The sequence below is a fragment of the Siniperca chuatsi genome, linkage group LG12, assembly GCF_020085105.1.
Source record: "Siniperca chuatsi isolate FFG_IHB_CAS linkage group LG12, ASM2008510v1, whole genome shotgun sequence".
NCBI classification, from domain to species: domain Eukaryota; kingdom Metazoa; phylum Chordata; class Actinopteri; order Centrarchiformes; family Sinipercidae; genus Siniperca; species Siniperca chuatsi.
The window spans coordinates 26,964,604-26,991,365 of record NC_058053.1 but is presented as its reverse complement, the minus strand read 5'-3'; the positions used below and the strand labels follow the sequence as shown (position 1 = coordinate 26,991,365).

General features: G+C 41.7%; 1 protein-coding gene across 1 annotated transcript in view; it reads right to left on the bottom strand.

Moving 5' to 3' along the window:
* Nucleotides 1-7,623: 7,623 nt before the first annotated feature.
* The window catches only part of mao (monoamine oxidase), a 33,489-nt gene continuing 14,350 nt past the window's right edge, over nucleotides 7,624-26,762 (bottom strand). The window contains exons 4-15 of the mRNA XM_044216255.1: nucleotides 19,883-19,987; nucleotides 19,684-19,775; nucleotides 18,468-18,609; nucleotides 16,932-17,081; nucleotides 15,451-15,610; nucleotides 15,236-15,332; nucleotides 14,311-14,364; nucleotides 14,161-14,218; nucleotides 13,970-14,067; nucleotides 12,199-12,310; nucleotides 11,266-11,328; nucleotides 7,624-11,168 (exon numbers count right to left, since the gene is read on the bottom strand). Coding sequence (XP_044072190.1) covers nucleotides 11,013-11,168; nucleotides 11,266-11,328; nucleotides 12,199-12,310; nucleotides 13,970-14,067; nucleotides 14,161-14,218; nucleotides 14,311-14,364; nucleotides 15,236-15,332; nucleotides 15,451-15,610; nucleotides 16,932-17,081; nucleotides 18,468-18,609; nucleotides 19,684-19,775; nucleotides 19,883-19,987 — 1,287 coding nt within the window. The 3' untranslated portion in view covers nucleotides 7,624-11,012. The remainder of the gene's footprint in view (nucleotides 11,169-11,265; nucleotides 11,329-12,198; nucleotides 12,311-13,969; nucleotides 14,068-14,160; nucleotides 14,219-14,310; nucleotides 14,365-15,235; nucleotides 15,333-15,450; nucleotides 15,611-16,931; nucleotides 17,082-18,467; nucleotides 18,610-19,683; nucleotides 19,776-19,882; nucleotides 19,988-26,762) is intronic.

Below are 26,762 nucleotides of genomic sequence, written 5' to 3'. Positions count from 1 at the left end.
TACCCAAAAATAGAGTGCTTCACTCTTTCTGTGCTGCAGTAAGGGGTTTTTCAGTCCACATCTTCCTGTTTTTTTTTAATCTGCTGACTAATACCTTCCAATCATTGTAAGTAACCTGCTACTGTATATCTCAGTTAGATTGTGTGGCAAAAATAGTGCATTGAGATGGCAAGTGATGGCAGCGCCCTGAAAGCACTTAAGGGAGGCATCAAATTATGATAAACAATGTCTCTGCATAAGAAAATGCAAGCACACAATTTCACAGAATCATTTCACAGTTGAATCAAGTTAAATGCAAATGGATGGCAATCACAGAGCGATGGGCACACACGCTTGCACACATGCAGTTGCATTTACGTCTTTAACACAATCATGAGAGACAGTTTGGCACAGACAGCACTGCTGAGGTGTTGTTTTGTGACTAAAAACGTGGACCTGCCAAACCAAGTGCGATCTGAATGATGCCTTTAGATGCTTTTCTTATGGGGAAAGTTTGATCACTGCACAAAATACATTTTGTGATAGTGTAGATAGATCATTTAGTGATAGCAAATTTACTTAATGAACTTTTGTTCTTTTGATTTTTTTCTTGTTGACTGTTTCCTGATTTTGCTGTGAAACACATTTCCCCCAGTGACATTGGAGGTGCAGTCGCCTCTACAGGTGAGCAGATGGAATTTGATGACTTTCTTGCATCTTTGCACTATGATGCATTTGTATTTGCGCACACATTACGGCCAACTTCCCCTGCAGAAGCACGCTCTCATGCTGGCTCTTCGTTGAGGCGGAATAATCAAATAACAGTCTACACAGTTAGCTTTCCAGTATGATTAAGCCAGGTTGCCATTTGTGGAGACTAATTTAGAATGAGTTGTGATTAGCTATTTCCACCCTCTAAGGCATTATGCATTTAAATGGAACACATTTTAACCAGCTGGGAATATGACAGTGGCAGCTGACTCCCTTAAGTGCTACACTTTAGTGTTGATTTCTCTGCTTTCACTGTAATGGACCATTTACCTGCATGGGCAGAAGACAGGAGAGTTGAGCCTTTGTAAGTGTGAGAGAAAAAGACTATTTTGGGTTCAGGGCTCGACTTGTACTGCAGTCATTTCACTCGAGGGATTAAGACTCAGAAAGCCTCCCTAGACTCTCCCTCCCTCCTGTCCTCCTTCCCACTGCAGCCTAGGGTGGATTTACTATTTACCCCAGTTATTTATCACTTTAGAGCTGTGATGGAGAGGCCTGCAGGGTGACGCACTGCCAGGCCTGGAATTAACACTCTCAGCCTTGTGTAATTTGATTTGATTACTCTCTCATCCACTATCAGTGGAAGCCCGTCTTCTCTCTGCGGTTGGGTCATTCCTGCTCAGATCCTGGTTGTATCGATGTCCTGCAGGGGGACGAGGAGCCCTCCGTGTTGTAGGTTAATGTTATACTTGTGTCACTTGCCACAAAGTGTCCCACTAAATGGTTCTGGGTCATTTACTCTCACTCTAAAGTCAACGCCTCTGTCCTTAAGCACCCCTCTAGACTCTCCGGAAGTAAAACCCAAGGATCAGGACAGACAGAAGACTGTTTTTGTTATTAGAGTACCTGTCTCATTTCCCCCCTTCTGTCCACATGTTCTCCTCACCTCTCTTTCCACTTCCTCTTGATGTTTCTGCACATCACCTCCTTTGCCCTCTCCCCTCCACAGATCTTACCCGTCTCTAACTTTTCTTGCTGCACTCACTTTCTTTTGTCTATGTGCTTTGACAGAGTGAGTTATGTTGATCATTACTCGGCTCTGATGGCTCGCTATCAGATGAAATCCTCCTCAGTGCTCTGTCAATGTCACCAAGAAGCCATTCTGTGGCTAATGGTCCAGCTCCAGCATCTTTGTGGAACTTTAGACTAAAAATAACCAACAGACTTTGCTATTCTGGATGTCATAAACACAACATTTTCTCAGGATTAAAGGAGAAGATTGATATCACTCTTATGACTGCATGGTAAAGATGATGCTATGGCCAAGAGACGGTCAGCTTAGTTTAGCATCAAGGCTGGAAACAAGGGGAAACTAGTGGCTCTGTTCAATGGTAACAAAATATGCCTACCAGCACCTCTAAAGCTCACTGATTAATACAATATATCTGGTTTGTTTACTCCGTACAAAAAATTAGTGTAAAACAACACAGTGTGGTTTTACGTGGAGTTGTGCTCCCAGCTAAGCTAAGCTAACCGGCTGCAGCTTCAGATTTACTGTACAGACATGAGTGGTGTTGATCTTCTCACCTAACTCTCAGCAAGAAAACGAATAAGCGTAGTTCCCAAAATGTCAAACTGTTCCTTTAAGCAAGTTCAGAAACATCTGGAAAGATACTCATACCTCTCTGGCCTAGCCTGAATATTGTGTAGCTTTTCTTTGTACACGTGTGTGCATGACGACATCTCAGCGAACATCTTCTATAAATCATGAAGGCGGACGACTGGAGAGCTTATTTTTCCTCATCCGACCAAAGCGAAATGTCTAACAAGAGAAGATGCTGTAATCTGTTGAGGATCTCGCAGTAAATCTTGCAGAGGTCCCACCAGCTCAGAACAATAAGTTAGAAATCCTATAGCTCTGAGAGTTGGGGGAAGCACCGAACACCTCAGGCTCAGTGTTGGCTTGAATAGCTCCATCCTGGCCCACTGATTCATAGAGGACCTGCTGTTAAAGTCAGGTGGGATGAGAAGCGGCGATGGCTGTATTACCTACAATATAGTCCCTGTGACAGTGGAGTCCCAGTTCTTATAAGATGACGGCCGTGACTGAAATATAGTCACTGAGAATTAAAAAAAAGCATTGGTACCACTGTATGAGTTGTAACTAATGAGCATTCACTAAAGCTTCATAGATCTGTTATAAGCCAACAACTTAACAATCTTCATGACTGACATATTTGACCTGCAGAGGATCTGGACCAAACTCCATTTATTAACAAATGATTAACATTTACAACACTGGATTTGACTGGATGGATTCAAGAAATAGTTTGACATTTTGGGAAATATACTTATTCACTTTATTGCCGGGTGTTAGATGAGAAGATTGTTGTCACTCTCACATGTATATGCCCGTTAAATATGAAGCTACCGCTAGCAGACAGTAAGCTTAGCTGAGCGCAAAAACTGTAAACAGGGGCAAACGGCTAGCCTGGCTCTGTCTACAATATCCACCTACACGCACCTCTAAAGCTCATTAATTAGCACCTCATATCTTGTTTAATATGAACAAAATAAAAAAAAGTGTAAAAATGAATAAAGTTGTTGCTTTGCAGGAGTTTGTGCTACCTGGTTGCCTGGCAGTGACGACACACACGACTCCAGGAATTAATTGTCATCGACCAAGAAAATGTCCAGCACATAACCACCTGTAGTGTAAAAACCACAAATTAACTTTACAAACTAAAGAAATGAGACATAAGGTGCTAATAAGTGAGCTTTAGAGGTGCTTGTAGGTGGATTTTGTTACCTTTGGACAGAGCCAGTCTTGATGCTAAGCTAACCGGCTATGGCTGTAACTTCATATTTAGTGTGCAGGTGAAAGAGTGGTAGCAATCTTCTCAACTAACTCTCTGCAAGGAAACGTAAAGAAAGCTTATTTCCCAAAATGTCAAACAGTTCCTTTGAGAACCTTTTATTAATGACTTCTAACATTTGTAACCTTAGACTTGATGGTTTATCAGGAAGTGACAAACCCGTGTGCGAGTGGATTAGCAACATTTTAACTGGATTATTACCAAAGAGAAGGATAAACGCCACTCCATTTTACACGTCTACCCAAAATTTGCTCTTAAAGGGTTGTAACTGTTATTATTTTTTTTAAAACAACCTATAAACCTTCTATAAATGGTGTTTTACTAGTACTGTAAGTGGTACTCACATAATTAATGTTCGTGTACTTAAATGGCTTGTATTTATTTTAAAAATAAGCTGGCGCACCCTGCTGGCCTTGCTGGGTTGTTCCTGGTTCGAGTTCGGCTGGGGACCTCTGTTGCATATCGTTCCCTCAGCTCTCTCTTTCCTCATTTCCTGTCATCTTGCCATTGTCAACTTCATAATAAAAGGCCCAAAAAAGTATGATTGTTGTAGAGAGTAATTGTATATCCTATTTCTGAGCTGGTGCAGATAGATGATTTAATAAAGTTCACAATTGCTTACACGGGAATTAAGGCAGGCAGAGATGAACCGACCAGGAGAGCAGTCGATAGAGAACAAAAGGTCAGAATACAAAATTCACAAGACCTGAAAAAGTCCAAGAAAACACGACGCACAAAGGCCGGGACACTTGACACCTGGATCAACGACGATCTGACCCAGAACAAAAGAAGAACACAGACTAAATACACTCAGTTAGGGGAGACAACGAGGCACAGGTGGAACCAATAAGGGCAAGCAAACTAATCACAAGCAGGAAGTAAAACTACACAAGACACATGAGGGAGAAATCTTACCAAAATAAAACAGGAAATAACACAACACAAACCCAAAACCATGACAACTATGGCAAATCCCAAAGCTTCACTCATGCATTTTGAACCACCAAAGAAAGAAGCAGTTATTTATAGTGAACTTTGTTGCTGCAATTCACCTCGGCACCCAGGGGAGAGATTCTGAGCAGCCCCATACCTGCGGACGAGAAAACAATCTAACACACTGAGTCTGGGAATGGGAACATTTAATGGTAGATTGCAGATGATTTCACTGTTGAGGGAGCTTGTGGGGGTACGTCTGTGGGTAGACGGCGGTTAGCAGTTGCCTAGGCCACAGCTCCAAGTCCCCGAGCCCCACAACACTGCCATCTGAATCCAATCCCGAGTCTGACGGATTGGGAGGCAAATTGACAGTGTCAGATTTCATATCACAGCAAGCTGCAGTGGGGCCAGGAGCAGGGCTGTAGTCTAATAAAGAGAGGACAGCGTGTCTAAAGGTGGTGGGGGAGCATGTGTGTGTGTGCGCGCTTGATCGTGCGCGTGCAGTTGCATGCAGATGCATTGCCACCTACATGAAATGAAGAAAAACAGCAACCCCAGCACCGTCAGGCCACTGCCCATGCAGCTGCTCTGATTCTGCAGTTACACAACCTTTGTGCAGACTGGGACTGTCAGAGCCTTGTAGCACGCTACTGGAAAGTGGTTGCAGTGACTAAGCCTGGTGTGTCAATCTGGGAATGTACAAGCCTCTGGCTATCACAGTTCAGACGGGAGTGACGAGAGCAACATTAAGTGCCATATGTCAACCAGCAAAACCAGCCCAGAGACAACATGACTAACCCCTGCTCAGGATTAATGTGACAGCAAAGCCCCCCCGCACCCCTTCATGTGTGTTTGCCTGCATGCAAACAGTTTTTACGGCAGTTATAGCAACAAATGAGAGAATCAGGAGAAAGAAACAACGTTGTGTGCTTGTGTAACAGCATTTCGATATTTTCACAGCAGTCTGTGTCTGAGTTTGCTTTGATGGTTGTCATCTGCCCTCTAGTGGCCGCGCACACACAGTGACTGCAGGGAGAAATCACTGCTTCAGAAGGCACTTCACAATCAGACCCATGTTGGCGAGGAAAATAAAAGTAGGAGTACATTATCTCAATACGGACATCCTTATATTGACGTCCAATCTTGATTTATATTGATTTTACAATTCTTGAATTTATGCGAATGGCCCTGTGGTGAGGAGCTCAAAGGGGAGATTAAATTAAATACAGAAGAGATGAAAGAAGACGGCATCTTATTCCCTGCAGAGCAGAGCAGAAGTCCTGGCACGAAGCCACACACACACACACACACACACACACACACACACACACACACAGAGGAGACTAGACTGGTCTGAAAGATATAAGCTGGAGTATATTTTGAATCAGAGAGCAGACTATCTGGGTAAATCAGGATGAAAGGTTATATATCTGGAGTTTGACATTTTTGACATGTAGAGGTGGTATTGTTAGGCTTCAGACTGGAACGCTCTTTCTCTGGCCCTCCTGCTGGTCTGGCCTTGGTCTCTAAAGAAATGAACTAACTCTTGCCGTTGTGTTGGCCAGCAGCGCTCTACATCTGAACCTTAGCTCTTTTGGGTTTTTTCCAGAGATCTTAATGGGCTTCAGTTACTGCACATATGCACAACACACACACACACACTTTGTACAAAGGGTCTCAGTAAGGCTGGAGGGCTGCTTTGGAAATTACACTAAATGTGAGTCTAATGTAAATCACTTTATCCATCTGTCTTAATAGCCTTTGACTGCAGCTTTCTGCTACGACCCACTTCTCGTAATTTATTGGCAGCCGGCTTTTTGTTCGCTGATGGCCGTATCAGTCGGTCCACCACTTTGGTCCAGACTAAAATATATCAGCGACCATCAGATGGACTGCCACAAGATCCTGTACAGACATTCAAGGTCCCCAGAAGATCCCTTGACTTTTCCTCTAGCACCACCATGAGGTTCACATTTGGGGGTTTGAGTAAAATGTCTTGACAGCTATTGGATGGACTGCCATGAAATTTGGTTCAGACATTGATGTCCCTCTCATGATGAATTGTAACTTTGGTGATCCCGTGACTTTAGGTAAATATATATATGTATATACGTTAGCATTTAGCGTAAAGCACCACGGTGCCTGAGTACAGCCTCATAGAGCTGCTAGCTTGGCTGTAGACTCTTCACATCTTTGCTCACCCAACTTTACATATGCCATCATAAAATCTCACTTGTGACTAACAATAGGGACTTAACACTTTCTGTGAACGCCATCTGCATAATAAACTATGTAACACTGCCACGCACATCTCTTAATACACTATAACATGCTCATAAAATGATATAGGATTCCAAAAACCTTTATTCTGACACCAAAAGCAAATTTTGGACCTCAACTTTGTTAACAGTTTGGTTTTCTTTACCATGAACATTACAGCCTCAGAGAGTGTGGCTTTAGTGTGGCTCAGTCCTCTAGTTCAGTGGTTCCGAACCTTTTTTTGTCTGATATAACCCCACAGCCCTTCATCGACACCACCTGTCACCACCACCTATTTGATACCATTAATTGTATGAAAGTGGATATCCCATTGTGTCATAGAAGGCATAGTGATCCTGGCATTGTCTATGTTTAGGTTTAATCTCTATTCCACTTGGTTTGGTCAATTTTGCATTCGTACAGCTTTCACCTGGAGTGGCCGAAGCCGGATGTTTCAGCCATTTATCCGTTACATTTGTGATGCGTGTTTTATTTAAACCTTTCTGATTGCTAACTAGTTTTCATGCACTCTCACTCACAGCACGTAGTGTTAATGGCATTGCAATGGACTCACTGGTCATTGTGATAATAAATATAGTAGATATCAACCTCACACCCATTTGTAAAATTACTCCTGTATTTATTTTACTCCTTAATACAAATTTGTAGATATATTCGTTATTAACCTTATAAGAATAATTTCTATTTATGTAATAAGCTGAACTACTCCACATACCCCCTGGCAACTGCAGCAGTACCACCTGGTGTACAAGTACCCCCGGATGGGCATCACTACTTTAAGTGGACATAATACATGTAGCTGCACCCTCACCCCAGAAATACACAAAGTGATGCACAAGAATGGTTTAAGACGAGTAAAAGATTTATTTCACATTTTTTCTTTTAAATATCACCAGCTTTGTTTGAGGAGTCGAAGACATCAAAGAACGGGTCACAGGAAAATTTAAGGAGGCTCACATCCAGAGAAGGACAAGAGGGATGGGGAACAGTCGCAGGTCTCCAGAAAACAGTGAAGGAGGATCAGATAACGAATATCCGAAAATTATAGCTGCTGATGGTGCTCGTACTGTAGTTTGGAAGGACGGACAGAGTGTGCTGGCTTTGTTTGTTCACTGAAGTCAGAGATGGGTTCAAATGTGAGCGACACCATTGTCCAATCGTGACTTCTAGAGTTGGCCTCGGAGAGTGCAAAACCAGTGCATGTGCTGCGATGAGTGGGTCAAGTGAGTGAGGGTTGGAGGGTCAAAGGTCAATGCACACAGGGGAAAGTTAAGCAGCTAGAGGGACACAAGGGTGCCACAACAAGGGGAGACAGCACTGTAATCACAATACAAAAACACACAGACTTGGCTTCACTGGAGATAAGCAGTTTGATCAACCCAACAGTCTGAGCTCTATTATTCACAGCTGACACTGTGTTCATACACCTGCCTTTACCTGAGTTTATACTGAGGACATAACTCAGGTAATACAGGGAATGTTTAAAAATGACAAGATAAGAGGGACATGGAGTTGTTTTGCTGGTCCCTCTATATTGATGGTTACTGATGACGCTTTAAACCAGTGGACCTGGTCCATCTGACCTCTCGCCTCCAGTGGAGGCGGGAGGGGAGGGAGAGCACGGGCAGAGAGTGTCAGAGTCACACAGGCACTTGAGAGAAATGACAAAAAAAACACTATGACTTCCATTAAGGCACAACAGATACAACCACACACACACACACACACACACACACACCAGTCTTTGGGACCAGAACAGCATGATTCTCTCGGAGCCGCGCACACAGTACAATGCCCTTCAAAAACAGCTGAAGAAACTCCTTTAGATTCCGTCACGTGTTGATTGGTTTTCTTCACATCTACTTTCAAAATCAGATTTTCATTATGTTACGAAAAAAAAAAAAAAAACACGACTTCTACTCCGACAGATGATTGCTAACATCAAAGTGCAACTCCTCATGGATTGCTGTTGAAGTGTTTGCAATGTGGCCAACAATTACTATTTGCTGCAAGTCGTCAGCTGTGTAATCTTTCTGGGAATAATGCTTCATTTATTAATCTGTTTTCTTAAGTTTATTTTAAGAGGAGGCAATTTTCTGTACTTTTCTTACAAAAACATAAGTTACATCTTGTGTGGTTAGATTCTCTGTAAGTAAATAATACAATAAAGCATCTGATAGGTTCGATAATGTAACGCTGCTGTTGGCGGCCTTCACAGAGGAACTGCAGCTGGCCGCGTCTTTCCAGATGGCTTCCAATAATAACGCAGATCAGTTTTGGGCTTTTAAAAAAAAAACGGTGTGTTTTTTGGTTAGCTACAGTGCCACCCCTTGTGTTAATCTAAATTATGAATGAGAAAAAGTAAAAATATATAAAAAATCTGATCATAATACAGCAACAAATAGTTTGTGTTATCTAGTCTGAAGAAAATACATTCGAATTCTTCCATTACGTTTACCAAGAGACAACCGTACAGAGTAGCACTACATTACCCCTAAAGAAAAAGTTTAATTAAAGGACAAGGCTTCTTATGCAATTTTCTTATTCTTTTTCTCACCGTTAACAAATCTCATGTAAACCAACAATGAAATATTCTGTCTATCAATACTTTCCGACTTCACTACCCCGTTAGCCCCTAACCCGTTTGATCCACCTGAAGACGTACATCTTTAAAAACAAACAAATAATTAGTATTAGATCAGTCATTTCCAGCTGGGCACTTTCATTTTTAGTAAATAGTGCATTTGTTGGGGACTATTTTCAGCCATGGATTTGATGCGCTAGTGAGTAATATCTGGCACAAGGACGATGCTGAGGGATTAATTTAAAATAAACTACAAAAAGGTTCTTGTATGTTGTACAAATTGCAAAGCCCTTTGAGGCAAATTAGTTTTTTCTTGGATATATAAATAAAATTGACGTGACTTGATGCATCCAAACGAGTGGAAAATGTTTCAGCTTGAGCAGAAGATTTGAGCTGGATGACTCCACGTCATAACTGTACAGAGAAAAGAGGGAAAAGGAGAGGAACTGAAGAGAAAGAACAGAAAGAGGTGGTGTTCCTGGTGAGTGTGAGCTCTCAAATAAAGCTCATAATAAAACGCATTAATACAGCCACACTGCACACACACGTTAGCTTAGCGTACAACGTTTAACACAAACTCCCAAAACACCCAATTTGCACAAACACCAGGAAAGAATTTGATTTGCGTTCAGTCTGAACACACTTTAAAAACAACTAGGCACTGTAGATTGCATTTTCTGCAGACACAACAGTGCCCATGTTCATCATAATGAAAGAACATGTCACCCAGTGCGACAGCGTGGCTCATTTATGTGTTTTTTTCAGACGACGGAGCTCACAGAGGAATACGATATATCAGGGTTTAGCTACACAGCCAATACTTGATAAAAAGGTTCAGTTCATTGTTGGTTTTGGTCTTTTCATGGTATTTGTTGACAATAAGAGACATTTAGAATATCACCATCCTTAAACCTCCTCTGTGGTTTTGTAATGGGCAATGGCACAACTCTATTCTGATGTTGCTGGATCTCATCAAACAGCTACAGCTGCTTGGCCAGAATAAATCAGCACCTAAAATCAGCAGAGGTAATTAGACACACTGGATACACACACACACACACACACACACTTTGTACACAACTAACACTCACACTCACAAATGCATGCTCATCATCACATGTGTGCATGCATACAAACACAGCTCATACACACACAGAAAGCATGATGAGTTAATAAACTCACATGTAATCAAGAATGTGAATGTCATTGGCAATGTATGGAATATTAATAGTGATATATATATATATATTTTTTTTTTCTTTTAATAATTGATTCTGTTCTTTTCACTTCATTGGTTTCACAATCTGAATCTCAGATTTATTATAGATTTAAGCAGAAGTTAGGTCTTCTTCACTTGTCTCAAACTAGCACCTCTTAACTTTTAATCAGCCCATTACTATTTGTCTCTCTCTCTCTCTCTCTTTTGTGAACAGACAGTGCACAGAGTGATGGTGCGTTAATGTTTTGTGTGAGCTGAACTGTCTTTCTTACAGCAGGGTGTTTCTCAAAAAACATCCTATACCCTATATAGTTCACTACTTTGTAGTTTGGGCCATAAAGTAGTGCACTAGAAGTACAAGAGTACAGTGTTTATTGAGATGTGCCCCCTTGAGATGCAGAGGAGTGAGATGACGGGTGGGTGCAGTTTAACTCCGGGGAAGGAGGCCCTTCTTGTAGGCCATCAGACCGGCTGCGGTGGCAACAGACAGGAAGGTGGAGAATCCCATGAACTTGAGGAGACCACCGACTGAAGGCAGATTCCTCTCCCAGAAGGTGGCTACAAAGGGGAATGCTGGGACTTCCTGTTGGAGCGACAGGAGGAGGAGAAGGGTTTAAGTTACATTTATTTGACTTTTGAGTTGAATTTAATTAAAAGATATTCAGAAAGATTACCCTCACCGCACACTCAGGCTCCGCCTGCCAGATCTGACTCTGGTGGATTTTACCCATCGCACAAATGACCTGCAACAGAACATTTATTTCAGCATGATGTGCATTTGAGTTTGGCCGTGTGGCCCTGGAACAAATACGCAGATTGTCCCTCAAAAAAACCTCCTGAAACCATAATGCTAATGCTGGAGGAGGCTGGGGAGGGGAAGGGAGTTCAACTGCGAGCAGCAGGTAGCGCAGGAGTGTTGAGGAGCAAAATGACCTCTGTGCCCGCCTCAACTACAGCAAAGCTACCTGTACAGAGTACAGTATGTAATACTGTATGCACAGAAATGTACATAAATTGAATGGAATTGTATTGTAAACATGTATTGTAAAAATAGAAGTAAAAGGTATTTATATATTTGTCGTTTCAAGGGTTTGATTTTACTTTACAGGAATAGTCCGACATTCTGGGAAATGAACGTATTCTCTTTCTCACCAAGACTTAAATGTCAAGATTGATACCACTCTCAGCTCTGTCCACTAAATAATAAGCTACAGCCAGCAGCCGGTTAGCTTTTGTTAGACAGAACCAGGCTAGCGGGTTCTCCCTGTTTCCAGTCTTTATGCTAAGCTAAGCTAACCGGCTGCTGGCTGTAGCTTCATATATAACAGAAAGATATGAAAGTGGTATCAATCTTCTCATCTAACTCTTGGCAAGAAAGCGAATTATGCTCAGTTAGGCTGATGATGTCACAGCCATAACAGAAACCAGGCCCACCTGTTATGTATCAGCTGTTGCTTGCTCACACCTTTACCTGTTCCTGATGATGTTTTAAAGTAAAACTGAAAGCTTGAAACAGTAAACATGCCTTTGTCAACATACTCTTATATGTTCTAACTATGAGTGGATGGTTTCTGGGAGTCAGAGCAGTGTGTGGAGGTTGTCTGCGCTCTGACCTCTCTGGCTGCTCTCTCTCCAGCCTGTACTGCCCCCTCCATGTAGCCACTCCACTCTGTGGCCGTCTCTGTGCCTGCAAAGTACAACCTGCCGACTGGCTCCCTCAGCACCCTGGAGACAGGAAAAAGACAGAGAACATGAAAGGTTACGGAGTTTCAGCTGATTTATAAGGCGGCCTTTAATTAAATACACCGGCATTAGTCTCTGGTATTATGGCTGTTTGCCTCTGACCACAACTACTACATAAACACATCACTAAACAAATACTGCCATCAACAGGTAACCTGTCACAACACATCAAGCCTGTTGCAAGAAATCTTGGGGTCCTGTTTGATAGCAATTTATGTTTTGAGCAACATATCACTAAGCTTGTCCAATCCTGTTTTTATCAACTCAGAAATATTGCTAAAATACGATCTATTTTAAATCTTAGTGATGCAGAAACTGTTGTGCATGCTTTTATCTCCTCACGCCTCGATTATTGTAACAGCCTGTTCACTCGTCTTAATCAAAAAAACTCTGACACGACTGCAGACTGTACAGGACTCAGCTGCTCGGCTGTAAACCAGGGCCGAGAGGTTAGACCACGTCACACCTGGTTCAGCCTCTTTACACTGCCTCCCTGTTGGTTTCAGGATTGATTTTAAGATCTTGTTGATTACTTTTAAGGCTCTTCATGGCTCCAGACTATATTTTAGACCTTGTAATCCCTTATGAACCTTCACGTAGTCTGAGATCTTCAGCCAGGGGTCTCCTGTCTGTTCCTGAGTCCAGGATGGAAACTAAGGGGGACAGAGCTTTGGCCATCAGGGCCCCGAGGCTCTGGAACAACCTGCCCGAAGACATTAGGCTGTCTGAGTCAGAGTCTTCGTTTAAGTCTCGTCTCAAAACACATTTTTATCTGAAAGCAGATCCTGATTTTACCTGAACTGTTTATTTTATTGCTTCTGTGTATTTTATGTGTTTTATTTCTTTATATTTCAACACTCACGGTGGTGTTTTATTTCTCTTGTTGTGAAGCACTTTTTACTTTGTTTTGATAAGTGCTCTATAAATAAAGTTTTATTATTATTATTATTATTTATAAAACCAGCCGCAAACAATCTCAATTATATTAATGCATAACACTTTTTTGTGTAAATTAATCTTCAATTTAATGTTGCAATTTCTCATAACTAAACAAATGTGATGATAGACCGATTTAAAAAAAGTTTAATCCCAAAATCAACGTCATTACAATGGGTTTTATTTTGACTTGGTCTAAATCCGTGTTGTAGGGTGAAAACCTCATACCTCCACAACTGCCTTCTTCTGTCAACAAGGACAGAAACACTGCTTTATCACATTTTTATCAGTTTTACAAGTTTTCACTGGACAGCGAAGACATTTTGCAAAGAAAATGTGGGTTTTCTACCCTACCGAGAACAAAGAGGTAACAAAAATCTGCATGGATTCGGACTGATTTAAAGACATAGAGCATCAAGACACAATATTTGCTATTAGCAACTTTATCTTTGTGTGTGTGTGTGTGTGTGATGGCAGACGAGGCCATGCTGAGATCTGCTAATGATTTAGAAAACATCTCACCCGTTGTAACGGACATCGTTAATGCAGTAGAGGCTGACGGTTCGGTGTACACGTGCCTGTTCCTTTAAACAACCCTCGAACTTGACGGTTAGTGGTTTACGATTTGCAGGCTCACCAAAAAAATTTAAATAAAAGAAAGAGCTAGTGCGTGTGTGTGTGTGTGTGTGTGTGTGTCTGACTTACTTGCCATACTGGGTAAGGATTCCTGGGGGGAAATAGGCTGTGTAGCAGCCCCCAGAGTACTCCTCCTCACACCAGTTCTTCTCCTCATAGTGCACCGGCTGACAGACACGAGTGGACACATGAATGGTTTAAGTAGTGATGCAGTTTCACTGTAGCTGTGTGACTATGTGTCAGTCTGTATCCACACTCACATGCAGAGCCTCTTCCGAGTCCAGCACTCTGGAGTAGATCTCGCAGATCTTCTTCAACCTGAACGCAACAAGACAACAGTTTGGATGAAAGCAATCTTACAGCTGGTGAGAGCGGATAAATCTGCTGCATTGCCTCGACAGTGCATCTACCTCTCCTCTTTGGTCAGCCCTGATAGCTTTCTGCACTTGCGGGCGAGGATGAATCTGGAGTAGAGGGAAAAGAGAAACATTATTCGCTTATAAATATGCCACTGCACTAGTTAATGAGCACTTCCACTTCCACACTACATGGCCAGATGTGACACACTGTCCACAGACTTTGTGTGCTTTCGGTCTGTTTTTTGGTTCCATTTAAGGGAAATCTTAATGCTACACCATACAATGGGATTTTTCGGAGGCCCTTTCCCGTTTTAACATTGCTGGAGGCTGTTACAACAGCATATTAAAAGGATACGTCTGGTCATATTCTATATTTTTCTTATTGTCATCAAATCCCCATTAAAAGACCCAAACCAACAATGAATTGATCCTGCTAACAAGTGTTGTGTGTGTGTGTATCCAAAGCCTGTTGTATGTTATCCCTCTGTGCCAGACAGCTCCATTGTTTTACTGTAGTTTTTTTTTTTTTTTTTTTACACCGTCCTACTGCTGTAAATACTCTCTAGTCCACCAAATATGTATTAATCCACTACTGAAAATAGTTCCCAACAAATGCACCATTTAGTAATGGTTGTTAAGAACTACAGTGCCCACCTGTTTTAGGAAATTACTGATCCTTATTTAAAAATGAAACTATATGTATTTAGTCATTTGTAAAGATGTATGTCTTCAATAGAAACCAATGGACTTGGAGCAGAGAGCCACAGAAAGTATTAAGAGGTGGACTAATACAGTATTGGTTTTGGTCTTAGCATGGGATTTATTAACAACAATGCCAGACTTATCCTTTAAGGTTTTGGAATATGAGACAGTCACACATGGGTGTAATGTTCAGGTGGCCATGTAGTATTATGGTACATAATCATAATATGATCTCTGTAATTTTGCAGAGAACTGGCTGGAGCTCTTTATTCACCCCATAATGGCAGGTACAGTCCCATCAGGCTTTGTGTCATCCAGTGTCAGGCCAATGGGAGCGCCTTCCTCCTCAATCACCATGCTGCCACAGTATCCTGGTGACACACACCCGCGAGCACAAGTGTTAAAAAAAAAAAAAAAAAGAGTGTAAAAGATCAAATAAGAAGTAAACTTCTTATACTACAGCATCCCTCCATCCCACTTCCTGCGTACCCTTTTTCCTCCAGAAGTTCTCTTTGTAGTAGACCATGCACTTGATGACGGAGCCCATGGGGACGCGATGGATCAGCTGGTTCCTCAGCGGTGGCAACTCGGGGTTAAAGTGCATCTTCAGATTCAGACCAGGAGGGGTGGCCACGATCACGTACTTGGCCTAAGACAAAGAGGCACATAAAAAAAGAGAGGGGAAGAAAACACAAATAGGAGAAGACAGTGTGAGCTGCATCTCAGAGCACATGACAGCAGGTTGCCAAGCAACCAGTAGATGGCGGCAAAGCACAATATTTCCAGCCGCACTTTGTGATTCAGACTGTCGGTGGAAGAGTCACAGTATATTGTTAAACATCTATTTCTTCTTGTCTCTAATAACACATTATATCTAGACTACATTATGTCACATTATGCAGTGTACAAATACTGCACATGTTTTTTTCCTGTTTTTACATTATACCAATAAGATAACAATAATATAACAATAATAACAAATATGGCTGCAGTGCTGGAAGAAGCACTAAGATGGTTTGCTTCAGTAAAAGTTAGCATAGCTAGGCTGTGGGTTAGCAAACTGTCGCTGCAGCTGCTGCTGCGAAGCTAACAGCCAGAGAGGACGAGACGGTTTCCCAGAGCCAGCACAGCAGCTCCAGACAGCGACGCTCACAACTCTGCTGCCGCTACAGCTAACATCACAACAGCAGCATAACTTATAACATAACAAATCATGGCTGGAATAGTGTTTTTGTTAGTTTCCCGTTTACAGAGCCGGGGCTGAGTACAAACACCGGAGTTATTTTCAGCGCACACACTGAACGCACAGCTAGCGGACCGAGAGGAGATATTCGCTGAATCTGACAAAAAGACGCGTGTTGGATTAGAATCGCTGACCCCGCCTTTAAGTGAAAGTACAGAAGTATTATCAGCAAATTGTACTCACAATATCAAAAGTAAAAATACTTGTTAGATAAAGAAATGGCCTCTTTAACTGATATATTTTTATTTATGACATTGGATAGTTTTAACTACTTTATATACTGTTGGCTGGTTTAGGCCAGTTGTTCCCAACCTAGGAGTCACCAGATAAATCTGAGAGGTCATAAGATGATTAATGGAGGAGGTAATATTTCTCTTTGGTGGAACTGCTAACAACTCATAGACATAAGAGGTGACAAGCCAAAAACGTTGGGAATCTTAAACAACGTGTTGTATTTTATAAACTCATCATGTGTTTTTTCAATGTAAAATCTTAATCTGTAAAGTAACTAGTAACTCCAGCTGTCATGTAGTGGAATAAAAAGTACAACACTTACCTTTGGAAATTAGTGGAATAGAAGTATAAAGTAGCACAAAATGGAAATATTCAAATAAAGTACGAGTACCTCAAAATTATTCTTAAGTTTAGTACTTGAGTAAATGTACTTAGTTACTTTCCACCACTGTCTGACTGCAGCAGACTCGTACTACTGCGTTGATGTGCTTACTGTGTAGGTCTGTTTGTCCAGCGTCTCCACCACCACCATGTCTCCGCTCTGGTCGATCCTGTAGACTGGAGACTGCAGCTTCACTCGGTCTCCCAGCTCCCTGGCCATGCACTCACTGATCTGACTGGAGCCGCCTGCAAACTTCCTCTCCTGCAGAGGTGGACGGAGAGAGCAGGGGTCAGCCACCACCACAACCACACAGCGCAGATGCAGCAAGACCGGAGGGGTCTAGTCTAGCTTTTTAATGCTCTACTTGCAAGACAGTCTCAGTTAATATTGGGTGAAATTGCTTCTCTCCAGTCTGATCCTGCTCAGAGTACGACTCTGCCAAGCTAATAAAACCTTCATTTAGGAGGAGAGCTGATAAAATCTGTTGATTTATCTTGGTGTTGCATACCGGTCATTCTCAAGCCACCTTCTTTCCTTCACTTTTTCAAATTTCAACATCTTAAACCAAAGGCAAAATGTGTTTGCAAAGCTCGGGCCAGCAACTGCTGAATGATGGAGAGGACTGAGGGGGTGGAGAGAGATTAAGTGCTGCCAAAGCTCTGATACACAAAATTAAATAGACAGTGACCTTTTCCATATGGTTAGTGTCAACGTCTCTCTGTTCTCCCTGATCAGAAACACATTGTGTGTATTCCACTGTGGCATTTGGATGAATTCGCCTGCCAGTCGCCGGAAAATTACGAGCTAAATCTAAATTGGTCCTGGCAGTGAAGCAAAGTGAGTCTGCGTTTGTCTTGTTTGATTTTTTCAGTTTCAGTGGAAAGTTCAGCACTGAAAGTAAAGAATACCAAATGTGCCTTCAAGTGCAACACTTTACGCCTTACATAACTCTCTCCTTTAAACAAATATCAGCTCATATGACTGTATGTACATATGTGTATAGTGTACTGTACTATATGTACACATACTCATGCATCCACCTATAAACATGTGTGCATGTTTTAAATGGGAAGGTCTAGCAAACTGGAAATGACAACAGAGCTGGCTAGAACATTGCCTGTTGACCTAAACCCAATCCCTTTCCTCAGTGGCTATGGCAACAGGACCACTCAGCTTGAGAAAGTACAGCGGCAGAATGTGCTCCCCGAGCACTCCAAGAAACAGCTTTTGTCAGGCTCATAATTATGCTAGGCTGATCAGGGCTGATTTAGGAGGCTGTGGGATCGCTCACTGATGCTCGATGAATGCATCTCTGCGGGCTACACAGTCCCACACCACTTCTTGGCAAGCCTCTTCTGCACTGGCCTCAGTCCCTCAGGTTGTTTTCTGCAGAGAGATTTTCTGCAAAGCTGAAACGTGATACTGGGGTATTCGGTTTGTATTCCAAGTTTAGTGGGTATCAATTAAGAACGATTGCTTTCTTGTCTCATCTTCAAAAACTGTATCCCACATTAATGTTCGCTATAGATGCACTGTTAAAAGCAGATGTGTGGCTGGACTTTGCGTGTCTAAACGAACAAGAAAGCCCACATGTTCAGGTACAAATATAGATACTGAATGCACACACACACATTCGTGCAGACCTACCTGCCCTCCGTTAGTGGTGGAGAAGATCCTCATGGTTCCTCCGCACTGTTTCACATACCAGAGGAACCACAGAGCCGACACCTCATGGGGTTCAGAGGTCACGTTCACGTTGACAAACAGTGTGCCGAAGCGACGAACAGTACTTCAAAATAAAGGAGAGCGATAAGACGACCAGTTACAACTAAATACTTAAAAATAACAGTTATGATTGTGTAAATGTCCTTAGTATATATATGAGATCCTACACATGTTTTTGATTCATAAACCTTTATTTATTTTAACCAGTTTGGAGCAACTCTTTATTTACAATATTCCACTATGTTAAAGGGATAATTTCATTATGAGTCAGACAGACTCATGGATGCATTTGTTACGTCTCTGTGTGCAGTTTGAAAGTTAAACATAAGATTTGCATGATTTACGCTCAATTACCAGATGTGTATGGATTCACAACTTGAATCAGAGGTAGGGAAATGCATACATTTCTCCAGAGATGGGTGGCTGGTCTAAGTGAACTACACACTGTGATTTACTTATCTGTTAACTGTGGTTTCTTCCATTTTTCCCTGTTAAAGGGTTTTTTTGGGGGGGGGAGTTTTTCCTTATCCTAATCGAGGGTCTAAGGACGGAGGGTGGTGTCGTATGCTGTACAGACTGTAAAGCCCCTGGGGGCAAATCTGTGATATTGGACTATATAAATAAAGTGACTTGATTTGACTTGTAATGTTGCACATTTCACTGTTCCCCTTTATGTTCCCGTGGTCCCAGAGGCTTGGTGGCAGAAACATTAATCATGCAAACAATCACGTAATAATGAAGGTTTTGTTTGTGACATTCAAGACATTTCTTCAAATACAAGAACAAAGTATTAAAGTGTATATGTTTGAGCTGCAACTGGTTGCATAGACATCAAGTAATTGGGCTAGCACCCCGGTGGCCGAATGGTTAAAGTGCATATATATAACCGCAATAACCCCAGTTCGATTCTGGCCGGGGACCGTTGTTGCATGTCATATTCCTCTGTCTCCCCTCATTTCTTGTCTGCCTCTTCACTATCAACTATCCAATAATATTGGTGAAAATGCCAAAAAATTAACAATTTAAAAAGAAATACATAATCGGGCTAAGTTCAGAGACATAAAAAAGCCATGCACAATTGGTCTCACTCTTGTTAGGTAGGAAAAGTAATAGAATTCCCTTTTCCATTCTCCGCTACCTGGTCCAGCAGATTTTTTCAAAGAGCTGCAGCATGGACATCTTGTCCCACTCCTCAGCATGGGGAGCTCTCCAGGGAGCCTCTCTGGGAATCTGAAATACAGGAGGACGACGACGACGAGCAAGAAACAAACATTTAGCGAAGATGAGACACAAAGAGTGGATGTAAAAGCAAACAACACCGGTGATTCTTGCTTTACCTCTTTGCCCATCTCGTCCATTGTCCTCCACAGGTTGTTGAAGTCCAACAAGACGATGGGGTTCCACATGGGAGGGAAGGAGCCTTTGAACGGGTAAGACTTTCCCTGTTGGATGCACGTCATCATCATTATTATCATCATCATCATCATCATCAGTAAAAAATTTCAGCTGCCTACATATGAAAACATTTTATTAGTAACTTCAAAGTTCACTTTCTCACACTGGATGTCAGTTGCGTTGCATTTTACATACAGAACTGTAAACTCTGTTGATATCAGCGCCAGCTTGGCTGCCGTAGTGGCCTCTCAATGTAATTATTGGCAGATGTTAAGTTCCTCCAGGATGTTCGTTAGGCAGGTGACACTTGTTTTTTTAACTGCTCAAAGAGTTATTTGTTTTAAGGCAGCACTGTATCCGCAAGTTCCTTATACCACAAACTAATCTATCTATCTATCTATCTATCTATCTATCTATCTATCTATCTATCTATCTATCTATCCATCCAGCCTTACAGAGCTGCTGACTCAAACTTAACTGTTTGTGTCCTGTTGTGGTCGTTTACAGCTGTTTCCCCCCTGCTGAGGACACATTTTGAGGAAAACTCAAACTTCTTCAGTCAAGGTAAACTTTAAAGACAGTAAATGGTGGCTCAAAGTAAAAATATTGGTATTTGCCTTGGAAAACCCACATTAGTTGATCTCTAGCTGACCTCCAGTTTGCTTAGTCAGAATGACTGAATGGTTGTGTAGAAAGTGGTGGAACAGCTTGGTATATTGGCAGTGTGCAACATTTTACAACTGATCAAAGATTCGGAGTCATCAAGCGCGATAAGAGTGTCCTCAATCCATGCGTTGTTTGTACAGTATGTCTGGACTATTGCTCTATTTCTCAACCACACAACTGATTTACAAATGCAGACAGAGAGGCGGGGGAGGTGTCCAAAGGGATCAAGGTTACTAATGTCAACTCTCTGAAATGGACATGCAGATTACATGTTAAGCTGTTGGTGTTTCAAGAACTAATTCTAATTAAAAGGTCACTTTTTGGTGCTTTCTCAACCACTTAGCTGAGGGAGGTTGACAAACTTGACAAGCACATTTGATTCAAACCCATTAAGCACCTGCTTCCACTGAAAGAAACAAAGATCGGCTACATATAGTGATGCCTTTGGGCGAGTGCTCTCAGCCTTGCAGTGGATCACTATCCTGCTGTAGCTGCAGGCCCAGAGTCCAGTCCTTCTGGGATCACTCTCATACTGTTGTATTGGCTCTGGCTGCACCAGTACTGACCAAAATATCAAGAACATTTCCATTCGATGTCATAGAGCAGCCATAAATACATGCCTTGTGTATTTTACACAATTTAAATGTGATACTGTCATACAGAAAGATACAGGTAAGATTTCCCTGAGAGGAAATAAAAGGGAAATCAAGAGTTTTCGACGTTAAAGTACAAAAACCAAGCATGTCAATTATATATTCACAGTCTACAGTAATTCAGCATCTTGCTTTAGCTGACATCACATATCAAACAAATGCCAAAATAAAAAAAGGCCCAAGGAATCCACTTAAGAATGCAACTTTTGTTGTATTAAAATAACATGGCGCAGATATTTACTGTCAGCACTGTGCCACACTTGAAAAGTGTAAAAGCAGCTCAGCATCAACTGTGATATGTTGATCAAAGTACATCAAATAATCCATCACTATGATTAGCTGACTGCTTTAATGTTTTAACTGGATAAGCTACATTTGTTGAGATGCTACTAAAACTTGTTCCACATAAGGAAATGTTACATCTGACTGACCAAGGCCGATCAATCAACAACACGGCTACAACAATGGACCAGACATAAAGTATTAATAAATAACCCATACAAATGAATTGTGCCTGGTGCAGTGAAGCTTTCAGTGTAGTCAGAGTCAGGTTCATTATCTGTGCTTTATCTGGTGGCCACTATCTAACGCTGACATCTCTCTTTGTAAGTGATTTAAGAAGGTAGAATTTAATAACCAATCCACCACCAACAATGGCAGAAGTAGAGGTACAGTAATGCCCCAGATATGAATGAATCATTGACCCTCATAAAGTTTCTTCTTACACCGAGGCCTGCTGCTCTACACCACTATTCATATAATCGGAAAAATATCTGTTAGTATTTCCCAACAACAACAACTGCAAGGTCAAGACTGCACTTATTTTATGAAGCATAATCAACACAAAACTCAACTTATCGACAGAAACAGAGAGAGAGAGAAGATGTGGCTCACAACGTACAGTACCGCCGCCGTGCTCAGAACTGTCCGTTGCCGTGTAACAACAGGTCTGTCACCATGGTGACGCTGGCCAAGTGAATACAGAAGGAGGCGTGCAGAGGAGGGGAGGGGGATAGGGTGAGGAGAGGATGCACGGCAGCATCTGTTTCCACATCAGCGAGCAGTGAGTCAGCCTCACTCAGAGGAGAGAGTATGAACCTAATGCTACATGGAGACACAGGCTACTGTCCCGCAGAATAGAAGGTGTTTCTGAAGATAGTGATAAACAGATGGAGAAACAACTGATACTCACCTCTTTCCTTTGGATTCCCACTCAAACCACATGTTCCTTTTTTGAGTTGTAAACAACAACAACTAAAACTACACTTTCTCTTTTACTGCGTTATCATATACTGTGTTGACCTTAAAGCTGCTCTCATCAATATATAGACCAGGTGTAATGTCAAAGGTGTTGCTTGTTGTGACAAACCCACAGATAATTAGATAATTATTACCCGACTTTGCAGTTCCCCTCAGCCCTACGCAGCTTTAGCATCTGGTTGCCTCTACTGTCGAACGATTGCAAATGGTAAGAAGTACTACGTTTAAAGTTGTACTAGTTAATCTTTTTTATATGAACAATGGATCAGGCGACTTTGTGTTATTTAAAAAGTGTTGCTCATAGTGACGAATCCACCGAGAATTATTACCCAACTCTGCAGTTCCCCACAGCGTTTTCATGCAAAACCACTCAATCACTTTTCCAGCTGCAGCAGGCAGCTGTTTTCATCACAAAAGCTCTGATAAACTTGCTGTACGCTACCTGCCCATCACCAAACAGCAGAAAGACAAAGTTAGCGTTTAGCATCTAGCAGCTAAGGGGCCAGATATTTTTGGTGGAGACCAAAACAGAGCTAAAAGGAGAGTGAATATTGGACATTCATCATAAGCCAAGAAACACGACTCCTACTGAATGCTACTGTTGCTCTGTGTCTGCTGGATGTACAGACAGGCAGTTGTCCACCACAACATCTTTATATGGTGATATTATGGCAGATGTTGTGTATTCAACTTCATGCAGCTTTAAGTGAACACACATTAATAAAGAAATAGAAACTCTTGCGTGTGATTGGCTGTTTGAGTTTATTATGTTTTATTTTCTGATTAGATATGAAAAGCTAAGTTTTGTTTCTTCAAAATTTAAAAATACTATTACACAAACCATTCATAAAGTGACTACAGAATAATAGTGTACTGAAGTTCATCTGCTTGAAATGACCTGAGCCTATGAGGATACTGATAAATCTAATCTTTTTTTTTATGTAGATGACGGCCATATGAAAACAGATAAGGGACTTAAGTTCTACAACACAACTACACACTTCTTTCTTTATCAGGAGTATCATGTTAAGAATAATTGTAGTTAAGATACTTCCACAATCAACAGCCATTTCTCTCAGTGGTCCAGTGAACGTGCAAACATGCACGACATCCCCGCTGCTGGGAGAGCGCTGGGACAATCCCACGCTCTTTCTCAATCTCTGATAACCAGGGACAGTGTTTAATCAAAGTCTGTTTCCCCATCTCTGATAGTGAAACCTCATTAATAAATCCAGTGCTGAGAGCTGCAGCTGCCTGTAAGGCAGTAGTTTGCTGATAAGGGAAACCAGCACTGGCCTTTTGGATTACAATCTGCCATAGAAAAGCTGATTAGCTACGCGGCTTGCTTGAAAGCTAGCCCTAATTACACAATGGCTTGGAACACATGCTGGTTTACTATTACTCTAGCTGCTGTCCTGTGAAGTAATGTAGACACTGTCATATAGGTTAGATCAATGCAAATGTCACCCTGTGTGCTTTCCCTTTGTTGTTAAGTTCAGACGTGTGCAGTGATCGGGAAACGTACATGCTGTGTCTGTTTAGAGCTTATTTGTCTGAATAGCTTCTTGGCTAATCCAAAGCTACTTACAATCAAAACAAACTGCAGTGATACTCACAACAGCAACATACGTGTTTGAAATTGTGGTGAAATATAGGTGACGTTTGATTTATTCTATACTGCTGATGAGGGGAAAGGTGCAAGAATCAAAAGGTTGTAATTAGAGGTGATACTATTAGTAATACTGCAGAAAGGCGAGCTGCAGGATAACAGATGCAATGAAGTGTGTATCCACACACTGGTTTTAAAGTTCCCATAACTTTACTGGACTGAAAAAAAAGCAACGTTTCTATCCTACTAGGTCTTCATCAGGCAAACGGTTCATTCAGTGACTTGCTGAATAAATATCTAACAACCCAGGCTTGAATGTATGGTTAAAAGGAAAGGTACTGTTAGGTGCCACTATCTGTCTTTCTGCACTGCGCCCATGTTCACTTTGTCTGTAATGTTAACGCCGTCGTCGGTGCCCCTCTAGCTGATGAGGATCATGTCACTTTATCATTTCTATGCAATGACAGAGGGAGCCACATCCCTGAAGCTCCATTGTAAAATCAGACTACCAGCTGATAAAAGACAGATAACTGGAACCTCTTGTCCTAATAGGTATGCTATTATGTTAGCCTAATGTAAAGCTATATCAGGCTTTGGCTACACAGACAAAATATAGAATATCACCAGCCTCATTCTTTAATTGGAAACTACTTTTGTCTAAGTATAATGGTGGGGATTAAAATTTTTCTCAGCGTTTTTGCAGAGTCAGCTGTGGGATCAGTGACACCAGAAACAGAGCTCCTCTCACCCCTCCACACATGTGTATGCACACACAGACAAATGCACTGTCTGACACTGATAGGGGTGCAGCTTTTGATGAGGCATGCTGCCATGGAAACCAGCCAGGATGGTACGAGTGGCGCGCGCGCGTGTGAGTCTGGGTCTTTGAGTGGATCTTACAGAGATAGTAGCTAGGGAGACACACGCGCATAGGAGCTCCCATGCACGAGTATGGACGGATTCAGAGCTCACATTGCGCTGCACAACACCAGGGCTGTCCAGTCAAGTCCTTTACTAAACCAGAGATTTATTTTCTAGCTGCTGTCTGTGCCAAACGGCATGCTGGTGACATTTCACGGCACTGCTGAAGTAGGTCATGTCAATAGTACATCAGTGCTAAAGACGCAGTGGTGAGATGACCAGCACACCGAAGACTATGAAACCATGCTTCGGCTGGATTAGTCCATATAGCAATACAGTATGTTTACATGGACACAAGAGATACTAAGCAAACCTAAATTGAGAGCATACTGTGTTATTAAGCATTTGTTGACCAGATCAGAGCACAGAGGTCTGTTTGTGCTCAGTTAAGATCTGGTATCCTGCTGTGGAACCTGGACGTTTCCACTGAGTCCCAGAGGAGGACAAAACGTGTCACCTGTGTGACTTGGACAGGGTTGAATGATGTTCATTTTACAGTCTACCTTCTACTGTATCATGACCTTCCAGTTAAGTGTTTCCTGAAAATGTCTCTTGGACATGACAAATTAATGTAGATTACAGTACATGTTTACACACAAGGTGTTTGACTTTTTTGTTAAAGTGCAATCCTGCATTACATTTCATTATCTCATACCTAATTTTGATGCCATTTATGGCCTGCACTATCCATTCAATGTGTTAACATTCAATAATTACCTTTATAGCTGTTTGCACAGGATTCAAATGACCTGCACTCACAAGAGATTCACATGAAACAATGCTTTGGGACTCCCGGATCCCGGATCAAGCTATTGCACTCGACAGGCAGACCATAGTCTGTGCACACAGACCGCAAGACTCCGGCAAGACAAGGGGAGGTGGACTCTGGGTTTACATCAATGATGCTTGGTGCTCAAACGTAGTCAAAGTTGATGGACAATGTTTCCCAGATGTCGAGTGTTTTTTTTTTTTTTTTTTTTTTTTAATGTTAAGATGTCAACCATATTATCCACACTATCTTGCTGCTGCTGTTTACATTCCCCCAGATGCAAATAAATAAAAAAAATGCACTACAGAATTATTACTTTCTGGGTGTATGTGTGTGTACCTATAGGTGTATAGATACATATGTAAACAGCTGTATGTATTGTTTTATTTATTTTATTTTATTCTATTCTATGTGTGTGTAGCATGAAGGGACTACAACTTACATTTCATTGTGCAACCCTGTGTTGTAAAATGACAATGATTCCTTGATTTCCTCCAGTGTTAATTTTACCTGATTGATAGAAGCCTCCCTGTTCACTGATAGCTCTCCTACAGCGGTATGATATCTGTATTAAGATACACTTAACATTTCTTAATACTGCTACCCATTGAAACTGGTGAACCATGGGGTGGCTTTTATTGTGAAACAGCCACAGGAACACAAAACAACATATATAGGGGAATGGAACATGTAGAAACAGCCACACTGAGTTGTTAGATGAAGAGCTGCAGGTGACAGGGTTTTCCTCATCATCATCATCATCAAGGTAAACAACTTCATTTGAGCATGACACTGCTGTTCTACAGTACCAAGAACTCATTTTGGCATTAGTTACATTCAATGGCAGCCTTCCAGATTATCGTGAACCAGTAATAATACCTCTGCTCCTACAGTGGAAACCTCCTCTATGGGAGAAGCAGTGGTCACTATTTACTGTACACCCA